The 13,731-nt window shown below is 38.3% G+C and overlaps 1 protein-coding gene across 7 annotated transcripts in view; it reads right to left on the reverse strand.

Annotated features, from left to right (window-relative positions):
- Positions 1 to 13,731, reverse strand: part of diaph2 (diaphanous-related formin 2) — a 368,827-nt gene that overhangs the window by 266,581 nt on the left and 88,515 nt on the right. For all 7 annotated transcript variants that reach the window (XM_061048503.1, XM_061048502.1, XM_061048504.1 and 4 more), the window contains one exon: positions 9,561 to 9,700. In XM_061048503.1, the coding sequence (XP_060904486.1) occupies positions 9,561 to 9,700 (140 nt within the window). The remainder of the gene's footprint in view (positions 1 to 9,560; positions 9,701 to 13,731) is intronic.

The following is a 13,731-nucleotide window of genomic DNA, read 5'->3' on the forward strand; positions in this document are numbered from 1 at the left end:
TCTGCGCCCATTGATTTAAGTCTATGGACCAGTTTTGTTTTTCTATCATGGCAAGGTGGGGAGCTTTGTTATTGAAAGCTTCTGTGAAAGTGCAATAGCCTTCATATTGTATTACAGGCAACACCATGCAACTGTCCCATTGTGGGAAGACTGACCTATTCGGTCCCACAGCGCTCCAATAGAGGCCCAAAGCTTTATGCAACAAATAGCTCTGAACATCATAGCATGAAACCAAGCACCACCAGTGTCTGCTTAGTGATCTGCCATGCCAAACGCTGGGCTACATTATACTCTGATCAATTTAATAGTAGGATAAAATAACTTTAATGCAAAGGGAATATCAAATGACAGACATAAGATATAAAATATAAGCTGTACTTTTCTTTTCATTGCATTGACAAAAATCAAAAACAGATATTGATTAGTTTCTAAATCTGAAAACTTCCAACAACAAGTTTTAGTATTTGGGATTATTTTTTTTACTGATGAACACAAGGATAGAAAAAAAAAGTCTTTACTTAAGTTACAGAATTAGGAGTCAAAAACGTTTTTGTTGGGTGTTGGCCCCCTCCAGGGTAGTCTATTGGTGACTGTTGGCCCCCTACAGGGTAGTCCATTAGTGAGTGTTGGCCCCCTCCAGAGTGGTTCATTGTCAACCAATGTGCCAATAATGGATTGCCTGAAAGCAATGGGTTGCTCCCTTATGGTTGGTTGTGGTTTATTGCCGTATGCAAAGAGTTATCTTGGGGACCATTTTCTTATGTAAAGGTAAAATGGATAGTGAGTTCAACAAAATCCCTGGGTGCAGAATGAGTGGTGATAAACGCCTTATGCCAAACCATCGAGATAAGGAAGGAGCTGAACATAGGGCCAAAGCTTTGTTTTAGTCAGCCAACCTTCATTCCAACCCTCACGTACAATCAGGAAATATGGTTCGATACCAGCAGCTGAAATGGGTTTCCTCTGTAGGGTAGCTTGGCTCAGCCTTCATGATAAGGTTAGGTAGGGTAAGCTGTGAGTAGAGTCACTGCACGTTCACATCAAAAGGAGCAAGGTGTGGTGTTCTGGGCACTGATTAGGACACATCCTGGCAACTTCTTAGGAGGTGTTGGGCAAATCCAATTGGTATGAGACTAAGGGATAGACCAAAAACTAGCAAGACAAATTACAAATCATATCGGGCCTGTGAATGCCTTAGTACCCCAAGAATTAAAATGAAACATTGATAAAGGCTTTAAACCATGCCAACAGTCCAAAAAGGCTACAGGTCTCTTTAAGCACAAGTAAAAAGTTTGAACTGACTATAACTTGTTTTGTTTTTATTGGACCCTTCCCACTGAGTCTAACAGACGCTCTCTGTACCCTTCATTTTTCACACGCCTAGAGCCAAAATCATTGACCTGTGCTGTCCTTGAAAGAGAACAAAGAACAGCTGAGATCCTTCACATGTAACTCCAGGTAACATGCACTCTTTCCATCCAAGCGACAGACGCTGAGTCATTCCACTTAACTGCCCCTGATATTGTCTGAGGAATATCTCCTACCGACACAGTTCTAAAATACACAGCGTCATTAAGCGATATATAATGGAGATACAAAATGTTTTTTGTCTACAACTGATACCATAATAACCTTTTTTTTTATTATTCAACTTCACCTCAGAGGGAAAGGAGATGTTCTGATAAATGATGTACTGATAAATAATTCAACTAATAGAGGTAATTATACAGTCTCAGGATAATAGTCTTGTCAGCAATGTGTTTTTGTTCTCAGCTTCAATCAGAACTTTGGCTTTATTAAAATAAAAAAAAGAAACACAAAACAAAGAGGTGTCTACATTTTTTTGGCATGGGGACAAAAAATTGTCTGTGCATGTAGCTGCTGTATGTTTAAGGATGCAAAACAACTCAATAAAGGCCGCCATAGTGGACAACTGTATGTGAGGGATTAGGGAGCACAGGTTTCTATCTGAATTGAATCAAGTGCAAACAGCTAAGTGCAGACAGCTCACAGCACAACAATTTTCCCCCAGTCACTTTGAAATGACCCCCCACAGAGTGCACAACACTGCTGAAATGTCTAATTATTCCCCGAACAACACAGAGGATTCCTAGACAACAGCCCTCACTGCTAGTTGGAGGTAAGGAGAAGCCAGTAGTAATACTTGCAGATTGCAGTCTGATTAGATCAATTTCTGTAATTGTTAGGTAAACAGTAAATCTGTGTGTGTTGTGGAGGGTTTTGATGAGACGTATCAACACATTCCTCTGGTGTCTGCAGGAATGGGTTTCATCTTTCCAGGAAGAAAGGAAATTGCAGTGGCAAGCACTTCTTTGAAAGAATGGTTTCTATTTTCAAAGCCATAAAGTCGCCATTTTTCAAGCTTTTGTTGCTGTCACCTTGTAGAGCAGACCTATAAAACCCTGCAAAAATCGTCAATGTACACCTTTTAGATTGTGTGTATGTTAGTGCTATTATTTGATATCCTCTGGGAGCGACTAAAAGGTTTTGACAGCTCTGCAACTCTACACAGGATGACTTTTAGGTAAAGTTCAAACTTTTTTAAGGCCAAAGAAAGACAGAGAACCTAACATTGTTAATAATATGAATGTTGTAGCATTTATGTGGTTTTGAGAACATAATGCATACACCAAGCTGTAGGGTGTAAATACATGTAAACACCATTGCATGTTGCATCATGTCCATCATTAGAATCATATCTTCAAAAATAAATCCACGCTCAAATTTAAAAACCAACATTTCTGAATTATGTATGTCTCATTTTGTATGTATCGCATCGGGGGCCGTAACAGATATGAGTATCTTGGAGGTTAACAGATGGTGTCATAAAATGAAATAGGCATCACTCTTAAAATATGCCCAGACACTGGGGACATTTATGTCTCCAAAATCACTTTCACTGCCTCTGAGGAAGAAGGGCGAACTCTGAAGTCAGCCGCAAGGGTAAAAACTAGTTAACTCGCTTCATTTCTGACTGCTCGTCACGTCTCTCCAAGACAGTGTCATAACAATTGTGCCAAATTTTACAGTCAATAAAACTCCTTGAAAGCTATAAAATGAGAATAATTACGCCATGCAGAGAAGTAAAAGACAAAAATAAGATTGATTACCCTAATGAGTGAATTCCTTCTGTTACTTCTAAAAAAAACGCAAGAGACCCCAGAATGCTTTGAGATCGGACATTTTCTGAATCGTTATGTTATTTCCGAGTATTCCCTATCTTCTTTTTTTCTTTTTTTTTTTACAAGCGACAGACGCTCCTTTACAGAGGCCTGGATGGTGACACTGGTCTGTAATAACACTGGCAGTCTAGAGAGTAGAGTTCCCCAGCACCTCACTGGAAAGCTTCTACTCCTGCTTACTTCTTTGCTGTGGCAACAGCCAGAGCGTATTTCATGGCCTTGACAGGTTAGATTTCTGGAGATGTGGTGTCTCTCCACATCCCTTCCTGGAGGATGTTAAATCTTGATCGTTATGGTAGGAAATCAAATTGCTATTTTTCCATTACTCTACAAAGTGATGGGATGGGAAGGAATGTTGCTTGATCTAGACATTTCAAAGGCATCAAGCAGGCATCAAAGTGTCCTGAGGTAGCCTGTCATATCTGAACCCAACTAAGGACATCTGAATATTTTTGATACATTTGAAATTTTTCAAAATTTGACATGAAGTCTGATAGAGCTGAGGCGCCATAGAGCATAACACAGCAACTACAGAGGATCAATTAAGGATGATTCACTGAGATAGGAAGCTAATTCCACGTGAAAATGAAACCGAGTTGAAACATTTATTAATCTCTGTGAAGAATCTATGTCAGATAGAGTTGGCACATTGATGTGCACTGCACCTAAAACTTAGTGGAGCTTAATCAAGAGTCACTGATCACACTTTGTGCCGGTGCCAGACAAGATTTTTGGCCGATGCTGCTGAGGAGGGTTTATACAGTCTGAGAGTCGTTCAGACGATAATTGTTCAAACAGTCACAATGGTAGAGGGGCAGATGGATATGCTTCTTTGAAATGGTGTTGATTGGCTGTTGCACACAGTGGACAGAAGAAGAAGAGGGAGGACAAGTCAGGGATATAGAACGAGTCAATTTGAATGATAAAAAATGCATTTGCGCCAAGGGAGAGGCTTTTTTCTGACACCTTTTAATTGTCTTGGAAATAATCTCATGAGTAGCATACACATGAAATGTAAAGACTATAAAGTAATACCCTTCACCTTCAACAAGGGATTTTACTTTGACTTTTGAAGTATGATAACACTGTATCTTAACTGTGTTGTAATAATCCTGTCTGGTCAGAGAAGAGTTGATTTGACTGCAAGAATCAAATAATACTCTTAGATAATAGGATAAAGGAATATCACTTCTTTGCTCAATCGTTATATGAGAGAGCTCCAACTCTGTTCTTGGCAGAAATAGCAGGGCTTCTCAGTATGCTGTTCAATGCTTTATCAAGCTGGGCATCAGGACAGACAGTCAATAGGACGAGCAGCTTTATGTTAGCAGGCATAGTAACTTCAAAGCTCGTAAAAAAAACCCATTACCAGTGTTACTTCCTTGCAACCCTCTGTGCTCGGCTACAAGCATTCAACTGAGAAAAGCCAGTGAGACTGAGTGAGGCTCACAGAAAACCCTGTGTGGCAGAGCAGCAAGATCATCGCAACAACCCACACCTCCAGTATCCAGACACACACAGAGAGGGGGAGAGAAAAAAACTCAGTCGTCAGCAAATGTCTCCCGCCTCCACAAAAAAAAAGACCCCACAAGAAAATGTCTGACTTGTACCGTGAAGATTTCACATAATGAAAAGCTAGGAGCCCCGGTTCAATTTCGCTTGAATATGTCTGAGGGATCTGAGAGGCAGCAGATCGAATATGGAAGTCACTGCAGGATTTGACAGTCGTAGTGTAATGCTGAGGGCTAAACACAGTGAACGCAGAAGCAGGAGCCATGGATGTGAGCTCTGCTGCCCAAAACAACTTTAACCACTGTGCTACTTTCTTTTATTGGAAAGTCTATTGATGGAGCAGCAGCTGAATTAGATCAGAAGAAGTGAGCTTTAACCCCGCTGCTTCAGACTGATAGTACAAATTAAATGTTACAGCACGGTTTGCCTGGTTTTGTAAAGACCTAATGACGCGAAATAGAAGACTTTTGCTTTAGTGAATGCAATGGTCATTTTCTTTTTCCTATCAAGTAATCAAATTCTTTTATCATTTTTAAATGAATCACAGTTTTCAAAATGTTCAAGACAGATTATAAGGTATTTGTGGGATGAGAGGAAATAATAGGCTGGACAGAAACACAGCAGGATTTCTATTCCACAAAAAGGAAAAATAAAGAGGGTTGTAATTCTCTGGAAGAAGGCGCCTCACTTTGTGTCAGTGGATTAAGAATTAATGAAAAGTGGCTAGTCACTCTGACACTTCTGAATTAAGAGGAGAGTATCCAAATGACAAAATTAAAAGGAGGAGGATGAAGTAGAGGATAAATAATTGGCTGGGGGAATTTTTCGACAGAGAGAGAGAGAGAGAGAGAAGAGGAAAGCATGGCAGCTGAGGAGAGGAGAGTGGAAACAGAGTGAGTGGCGTCCGCTCCGGGCGATGCCATCTGTGGGTGGATCTGCAAAGGCTGCATGCCACACACCTGTGTGGAACTGCCTGGGAGATAAGGCCCTCAGCACAATGGCCCCGTGGCCACCTGTGCTGCCAAACAGGTGCACAGCCTAGCCAATTAAACTATTAGACAAACACAGGCCTCTGGGAGTAAATTAGCAGGCTGCCTAAACATCAGAGGAAAAACAAAAAGCAATGGTAAGCACTGACTGTGAAGAACAACAACTCTTTGATGGTGAGACTTTCATTCCATTGTATAGAATTAGGCTGCAGTGTTTCATTAAACAAAGTGCTGGTTTTGAGTTAAAGCGTGCCATGAAGATGGAAAATGTGTCTGGAGTTTAAACACCGATCACAATAAAGGTTTTTGATTTGGAAAGTGCAGGAGACTGTTTAATTGCTTACAGATTCAGGGCTATAGATACAGTACTTTTTTTTTTAAGACACAAAGTAATGTCCGACACTTTAAATGTCACTCTGCTACTGTATGTAACTTTGCTACTTTATCTATTTTAGTCACTTTATCTAGTCACTTTTAATTTGTTGTTACTTGTTAAACTGTTTTTCAATCCACTTCACTTTGCTTACTTACTAAACTAATCAAAGCCACCTTCTGTTCATTTCTTCATTGTGAATTTTTCAATCTCAATTGTCTTATGTAGCATCACGGTCATGGACATTTCATCTCAGTGTGTACTTTGTAAAAAAATAAAAATAATAAAGAACTTGACTTGACAAAGAAAGGTCTTAGACAGCACACAATAACAAACTCGACATCTCTACTTAAAGCATAGTTTTTTTCATAATGCTACTATATGAGTCATTTGCTTGGATGTGACTAAGTAGTGCTTTAACTAATGGAAGCTAAATGATCCATGTCTTGACAAGGCAGAACTCTAAGCTTCAATTAAAAACAATTCAAATGTAAATGCTTTGCATCACTAACAACACAAGAACGTCTTTTTTTATTGTCAAGTGAGAAAATAAGAATGTGCTGTCATTTATTCCAGTATGTATAAAAACTATAGTATTTAACAACCTTGTCTAGGTCATGGATATTAAAACTTGATGATGTTTGAACTTGACTTGTGGTCTCAAAATAGTTTAAGAAGAGATCTGCAGTTTTCTGGCCCGTTTACAGTTGATATAAACAAACTCTAGCATTGAAATTCTGTTATTTTTCTCAAATCTGTTTGAACACAGGCAAGACTTTTTAAACAAAGTTTGTCTGGCCATTTAAAAAGAAAACTGAAACCAGAAAATAATCATCTGTTGACTGGTGTGGAATAGGAGTTTGTCCCTTTAATGAGAAATGTTTCTCAATGCTATGAAGTATGAGGTAAACTAGTAAAAGTCATACAGTATATTCAAAAATTACTGCTACCACATCTCTACATGTAATGAATACAAGCTCATTACTAATCAGCTTCTGCAGAGGAATGTGATCATTTCTTCAAGTTTACTGGAAAGTCCATGAATTAAAAGCAGTTTTAAAGACGACCAACTTATTATTATTCCCAAATGGAAATTGACAAAAGTGTGAATGCCCTGTTCTCTCATCTTCTTCATTGTTATTTTCAGTACATGATAACATACCGTACAAAGGTTACATTAACATAGTGAAGTCACAAAAAAAAAGTAGCAACCCAAGTGTGCATTCCCTGTGTGTTGTGATCCATGACAATTAAGTGCATTCATATTAGTCAGGAGTAACCTTATCCATGCTTCAAGAAAACAATCAGTCCCTCCCTGTCCCCAGGAGAGATAAGAGAACGGGTGTAAGGACAAGCAGGAGGACAGTTTTTGAGTCAGCACACTCGCAGACTCCTCCCCCGCAGCACACACAGCCACGGGTGTTTTTTTTTCTCCCTAGATGGACGTGGCCCTCCTTTGACTCTGTGCTGCACTGGTCCTTTACATGCCGGTCAAAGGTTTAGCTATTTGAAAACACCCACAGGGCAAGCCTGGCCTCGCTTACATCCCCTCGGCACCAGTTGGCCTTTCTGAGTGGAGAGGCTGACTTGACTCCCCACAGCTTGCCTGAGACCATGGAGACCGGCTTCACAGCACTGCAATCACTCCAGGGATGATTACTTAACTTCTTTGCTATACACTATGCTGTATACCACACTTACATAACATTAAATATGCAGTTGAGTGAAGCTTAGAATACTAACAATGTGTGTACAATTTCTCTGTCTAAGAATCGCTAGCTAATGTTAGCATAACAAATATCTTTTAATACTTGGTTAGATCCGTCTCTCTGCAAAAATGATTGCAAGAGAAAAAACAACTTTGTGTCCATGTTCTAAAATAAGTAGATGCAGTTGTCAGGCTGGTCGTAGTACACAAAACAAATAAAAGCCTCCAAGAGGCCTTGCATGGGGGTCCCTGTATCTGTGTTCAGGGTGAACATACAAAAAAGCATTCCACTCAAGCAATGTCCATTTAATATGCACCATTCATTGATTCACATTAAGAAACATCTCCTCAACAGTGGGCTGGTAAATAATTTAAAGGAGCGGCTGTCATGAGTTCCTTTGCACAATAGTGAACAAATTAAAACTGAAGATCCCATTTTCAAAAGAGCAGCCAGAGAGTTTTGGTAACGAGAAGAGACAAGGTTACAAAATCACGAGGCCTCGTAATGAAAGGCTCAAGAGCCAATCAATGCCAATGAAGACAGAGCTGAGAACTTCAAGAAAATTATAGGTGATATAAAGAAATGTATTTAGTAATACTAATCGTGACAATTTAAGTAGAGACGTGCAGGCACTAGTCATTTTTATTTTGTGAGATTGGAAGCAGGTTGTACACATGACACAAAGCCGTGTGCTTATTAAGGCCCAGTATGGCTGGCTTTCTGATGTGGAAAACTAGACTTCCTATCTATTAGAGCTTAATGGACAGAGGGGTCTAGAACTACTCCCAGGGACTGTAAGATTGTTTGGACAGGCACACTATTCTCCATGCTTGTTTAAAAGTTGATGCTGTGAGCCTTTCTTGTCTAACATAGCTGATCAATCCACAAAGAACGGGTCCAATGAAGTCTCTTTACATACATCCAATTAAAAGACATAGACGTCTGCAGACACCCCTATATTATTCCAGTGGATAGGAAAGGACCATCCCTAGAATAAAGCCACATTTTGCCTTCAAAAGGGGAGAATAAAGAGCTCTATGAATTACTGAGAGTAAAAACACATTTTTGTTCATCTTAAAAATATATATGTAATACCAGGTTATAAGATACACCTGCACATTCCTGCCACAAAGCCATACATTTTAAATAAATCATGAATTGTTCCATTTTCAGATTAAATTCACAAGCATGTACTGATTCAAGATTCGTTAGTTTGCTTTCTCCTTTATGGTAATGGAGGAGTGATTGGGCTTTAATGAAATAAGCTTTATCCAAGGAAAATTGGGATAAGAATATTTCCACAATTGTTTAAACATTTTAAACTGAAGAATTTATCAAGTATAAAAAAAGTAGAATCCCCACTAGACCGCAGAGAGAGAAAAGGAGCACTTTTCATTTTGATGAAACCATTTGCCCTTAATAGGAGATACTCTTTGAGCTCTGGTATTTGAGTACTGTAAATGTTTAAATAAAAGCCCAGCCTAATTTAAGGCCCCTGTGTGTTTAGTTTTTATATACTATGCAGTTTGGGAGAGATGGGCTGTCTTATAAAAGCAAGATCAATTAAGTGATTTGTAATTTAATGTGCAATTTTTGCTGTGCACGAATTAGAGGCCTGTCTCGTGTTGCCACCTATCCCGAAAAACGGCAGAGTAATTTCAATGGTTGAAGTAAATAAAAGCATGGGCTGTAAATTGAAGATTTACAGTATAACATAAAATAATTTCCTGTAAAAAGGCACAGCTTTAGTGGGTGAACAAATCCAGTAACTCACCTGACAGGGTTACTTGTGAGAGAAACTCTGAGGGACTCCAGGCAGTTGAGCAGCTTTTCTTCTGTGATGCCTGAACGCAGCTCGTGGACATATTCTTGGGATGAAAGTGTACACTCATGCTTGCTGTTTCTCAGTCCTCCCTGGAAGAAAATATCAAGAGGAAAGTGATTAGATTTTCACAGGGCTCTTTCAACTCAACACCGATGGTGATTTAATGGAATGAAAGATAAAGCGGTGGTAATCAATAATAAAAGAAAGCATGTGTGCACCACATAAAGACATCCATGTAGGATTTGAATGTACAGCATCTTTATTGATACGAAATGTGGATGTTTTCATATCAGTTTCGGACTGAGACACATGTATTAACTGTACAACAAATCAGACAATAAATACAAGTGAAAAGGACTTTATCTACTGAGTAAGCTGTTTTTTTCTCAGTAGGAGAAGTTGTTGTGACTTGATTCTCACAAATCTGCTTGTGATAAAAGCTGCCCCAAATCTTCTGTGTTTTACATAAAGGATGAGCGATAGGTCTAGAAATGTGTTCGCCAATTTCTGCTTTGCTCAATCTGCCAATACTCTAATGATGGGCCATACTCACAGAGAGCCAAACACCGACTCGACATGCTATCTGCGGCTGCTCCTGGTTGAAGTAAATGGATTCTTTTGTATAATCTCAACAGAGGGCCCTTGGGACATGTTGCTACACTGATGCTTACACAATGAGACTACCTATTGGCATCAATACACACACTTACACCACAGCAGGGGGAAACACACTTTCAACACTCTGACTCTGCAAGCACACATTGAAGTCGTATATTACATTGAGTTACAGCTTTCTTCAAAAGTTACCGAAAGATTGATCTATTGTAGGCCTGACATCGTTCCCAGTCTAACAAATAAATATATGTTAAAGAAATGAAGAGGCTTTGATGCAAATTGATGCATTTCACTACTTTATCTGCACTTTCAGAACAAGCTCCAAGAACAAATACGTGTTAAATTAGACATATCGAAAGTTTTGTTTGTCAAATGTATTTCAGTTGGTGGTTGAGCCAAAGTATGACAAGAAAACAAATGAGAAAACATGCGGTGTCAAGAGTGTTATATGTCTGAACCAGACTGCTGGGCAAAATCTTCCACACTGTGCTCATCCCTGGACTGTTTGGTTCCCCACAAAGTGAGCTGGGCTAATAGGCAGTTTGGGAAGTAATAAGCTTGCTCATTTATGTGTAGGAAAGAGAGGCCTGCTGCTCTCTTGCAATGTACAGTTAACATGAAAGAACTTGGTTTTTTCGTGTGTTTGAAAAAGCAGAGGCAGTCCAACAATAGCAAGCTGCCAATAATAATGTGCTGTAGGTATAAACACAGCTCATTGTGTGAGTGGTTATCAAAATGATAAAGAAGTATTTGTTTGATAAAGGCCGATGCTACATCCTGTTTCTCAACTGGCAGAGGTGATTCCTGCCAGATCAAGTAGAAGTCATTCCTCCACAGCCAGTGTTGAAATGTGATTTGATTATTCAGAGTGAAAATGTAAGCACACGAAGCCTACTTCTAGAGAAAACCAAAAAGACTCATAAACAAGGATTTATTATTCCAAAGTAAGATTGCATTTTACCGTTCCTTTTCTGAACCAATATATTCTTCTATTATCATTTTCAGGCATGGCTTTAGTTATTTATCTCGTCTGCTATTGTGATACCAGCATTCATTGGCAAAAAAAAGAGTAACACCTCAAAGAAAATCTGAAACCTGCGAGTGTTCTTTGAGATAATTGTCTAGTTTTCAAAACTGTGGTTTGATTTTGTGAGAAATCAATGTTCTGTGCTTCTGACTTTTATCCCTCTTTCTCAACTTGATCTATACAAACACTTAAGCCATTCATCTTTTCTCAAGTACCAACGGGTGAAAGAGTGGGAGTGACTGTCTTAGCTTTTATCTGACTGAAGGTAGTTATAGGCCATGGGGAGAGGGAAGAATCCTTCTTATTACCATCTATGTTTTTCAACTGTTAGCTACCACAGGAGTCTATGCTGCATGTTTCAACCCAACACAATGTTTAAAAGCTTTTTTTTTTTTTCCCGTGTTGACTATGAACTGTTAAGACTCAGAAATAAAATGAAAAAGAGAACCATTTGTGGAAAGCAAAATTAGTCGATGAAGATAGGAAAAGAGAAACACTCCAGACTCTTGACAAACCCCAGAGATTAAATTCATCTTTTTGAGTTAGGAAGGTTAAACTAAGACTGTGATAAAGCTTTACAGTAGCTTAGAACCATTTCAATTATATTTGTCTGCTTGTAAAAGTACTTCAAATTCAGTGTCTTTTCATCCCTGAAAGAAAGTGATTTTAAACAAACTCTTGAGATGAGTGCTGAAATGAAAGGTTATGTTATTCTTTTAACTCACTTTTGAAATATGTGCGCAGATATTTTTATCCTATATACCATATATACTACCTATATACTCCATAAGCTGTAACCGTATGTCCATGATTCTTAAAGAATCAGAATTTTTCTTTAGACCTTCGACCATGAAGCCAAAATATACCCTATAGACTTTAATAAGTACAGTACAGAGGTCAAGTAGCGTTTCAGTCACAGCACTATAATGTTCCGACAAGGAATATGAGCTGCAAAGAAATGACTCAAAGGGTAACAGACAGAGATGTGTTAGAAAAAAAGATGTATTAAAACAGTCTGAGCTAATGTGATGATGGCATAATAAGTCAATCCAGGCATTAACCGACTATGCTTTTAGAATTACTAGTTAGCTGTGGGATTCTTTTTAACATATGCACAGGGACAGCAGATGACAATTTGCATTTCAGGCCAACCTTAGTTCACAATACAACTGTAAAAATAATAAATATAAAGATATTCCCTCAAGATTGGCCTATACAAAAGGCCTTGTATGGTATTGTATGGTATTTGGTATATGGTATAGTGTATGGTATTGTATGGTATATGCTATATGGTAAGGTATGGTGTGGTATATGGTATGGTATGGTGTATGGTATGGAATATGGTTTGGCATGGTATGGTATATGGTATGGTATGGTATAGTATATGGTATGGTGTATGGTATAGTATATTGTATGGTATGGCGTATGGTATATGGTTTGGCATGGTATGGTATATGGTATGGTATATGGTATGGTATATGGTATGGTATAGTATATGGTATGGTGTATGGTATGGTATTGTATGGTATGGTATATGCTATATGGTAAGGTATGGTGTGGTATATGGTATTGTATATGGTATGGTATGGCGTATGGTATATGGTTTGGCATGGTATGGCATGGTATGGTATATGCTATATGGTAAGTTATGGTGTGGTATATGGTTTGGTATGGTATAGTATATGGTGTGGTATATGGTATGGTATGGTGTTTGCTATATGGAATGGTATGGTGTATGGTGTATGGTATATGGTATATGGTATATGGTATAGTATATGGTATATTGTATGGTATTGTATGGTATGTTATGGTATATGGTTTGGCATGGTATGGTATATGGTATGGTATATTGTATGGTATATGGTAGGGTAGGGTAGTATATGGTATGGTATGGTGTATGGTATATGGTATAGTATATGGTATATTGTATGGTATTGTATGGTATATTATGGTATATGGTATGGTATATGGTATGGTATGTATGGTATGGTATGTATGGTATGGTATATGGTATGGTATATGGTATGGTATGGTATATGGTATGGTATATTGTATGGTATGGTATATGGTATGTATGGTATATGGTATATTGTATGGTATGGCAAATGGCAAATGGTATGGTATATGGTATATTGTATGGTATATTCTATAGTATGGTATGGTATATGGTATGGTATGGTATATTGTATGGTATGGTATATTCTATAGTATGGTATGGTATATGGTATGGTATGGTATGGTATGGTATATGGTATATTGTATGGTATGGTATATTCTATAGTATGGTATGGTATATGGTATATGGTATGGTATATGGTATGGTATATGGTATGGTACGGTTGAAATATGTGCGCAGATATTTTTATCCTATATACCATATATACTACCTATATACTCCATAAGCTGTAACCGTATGTCCATGATTCTTAAAGAATCAGAATTTTTCTTTAGACCTTCGACCATGAAGCCAAAATATAC

Source organism: Labrus mixtus, chromosome 10 (genome assembly GCF_963584025.1).
Source record: "Labrus mixtus chromosome 10, fLabMix1.1, whole genome shotgun sequence".
Taxonomy (NCBI): domain Eukaryota; kingdom Metazoa; phylum Chordata; class Actinopteri; order Labriformes; family Labridae; genus Labrus; species Labrus mixtus.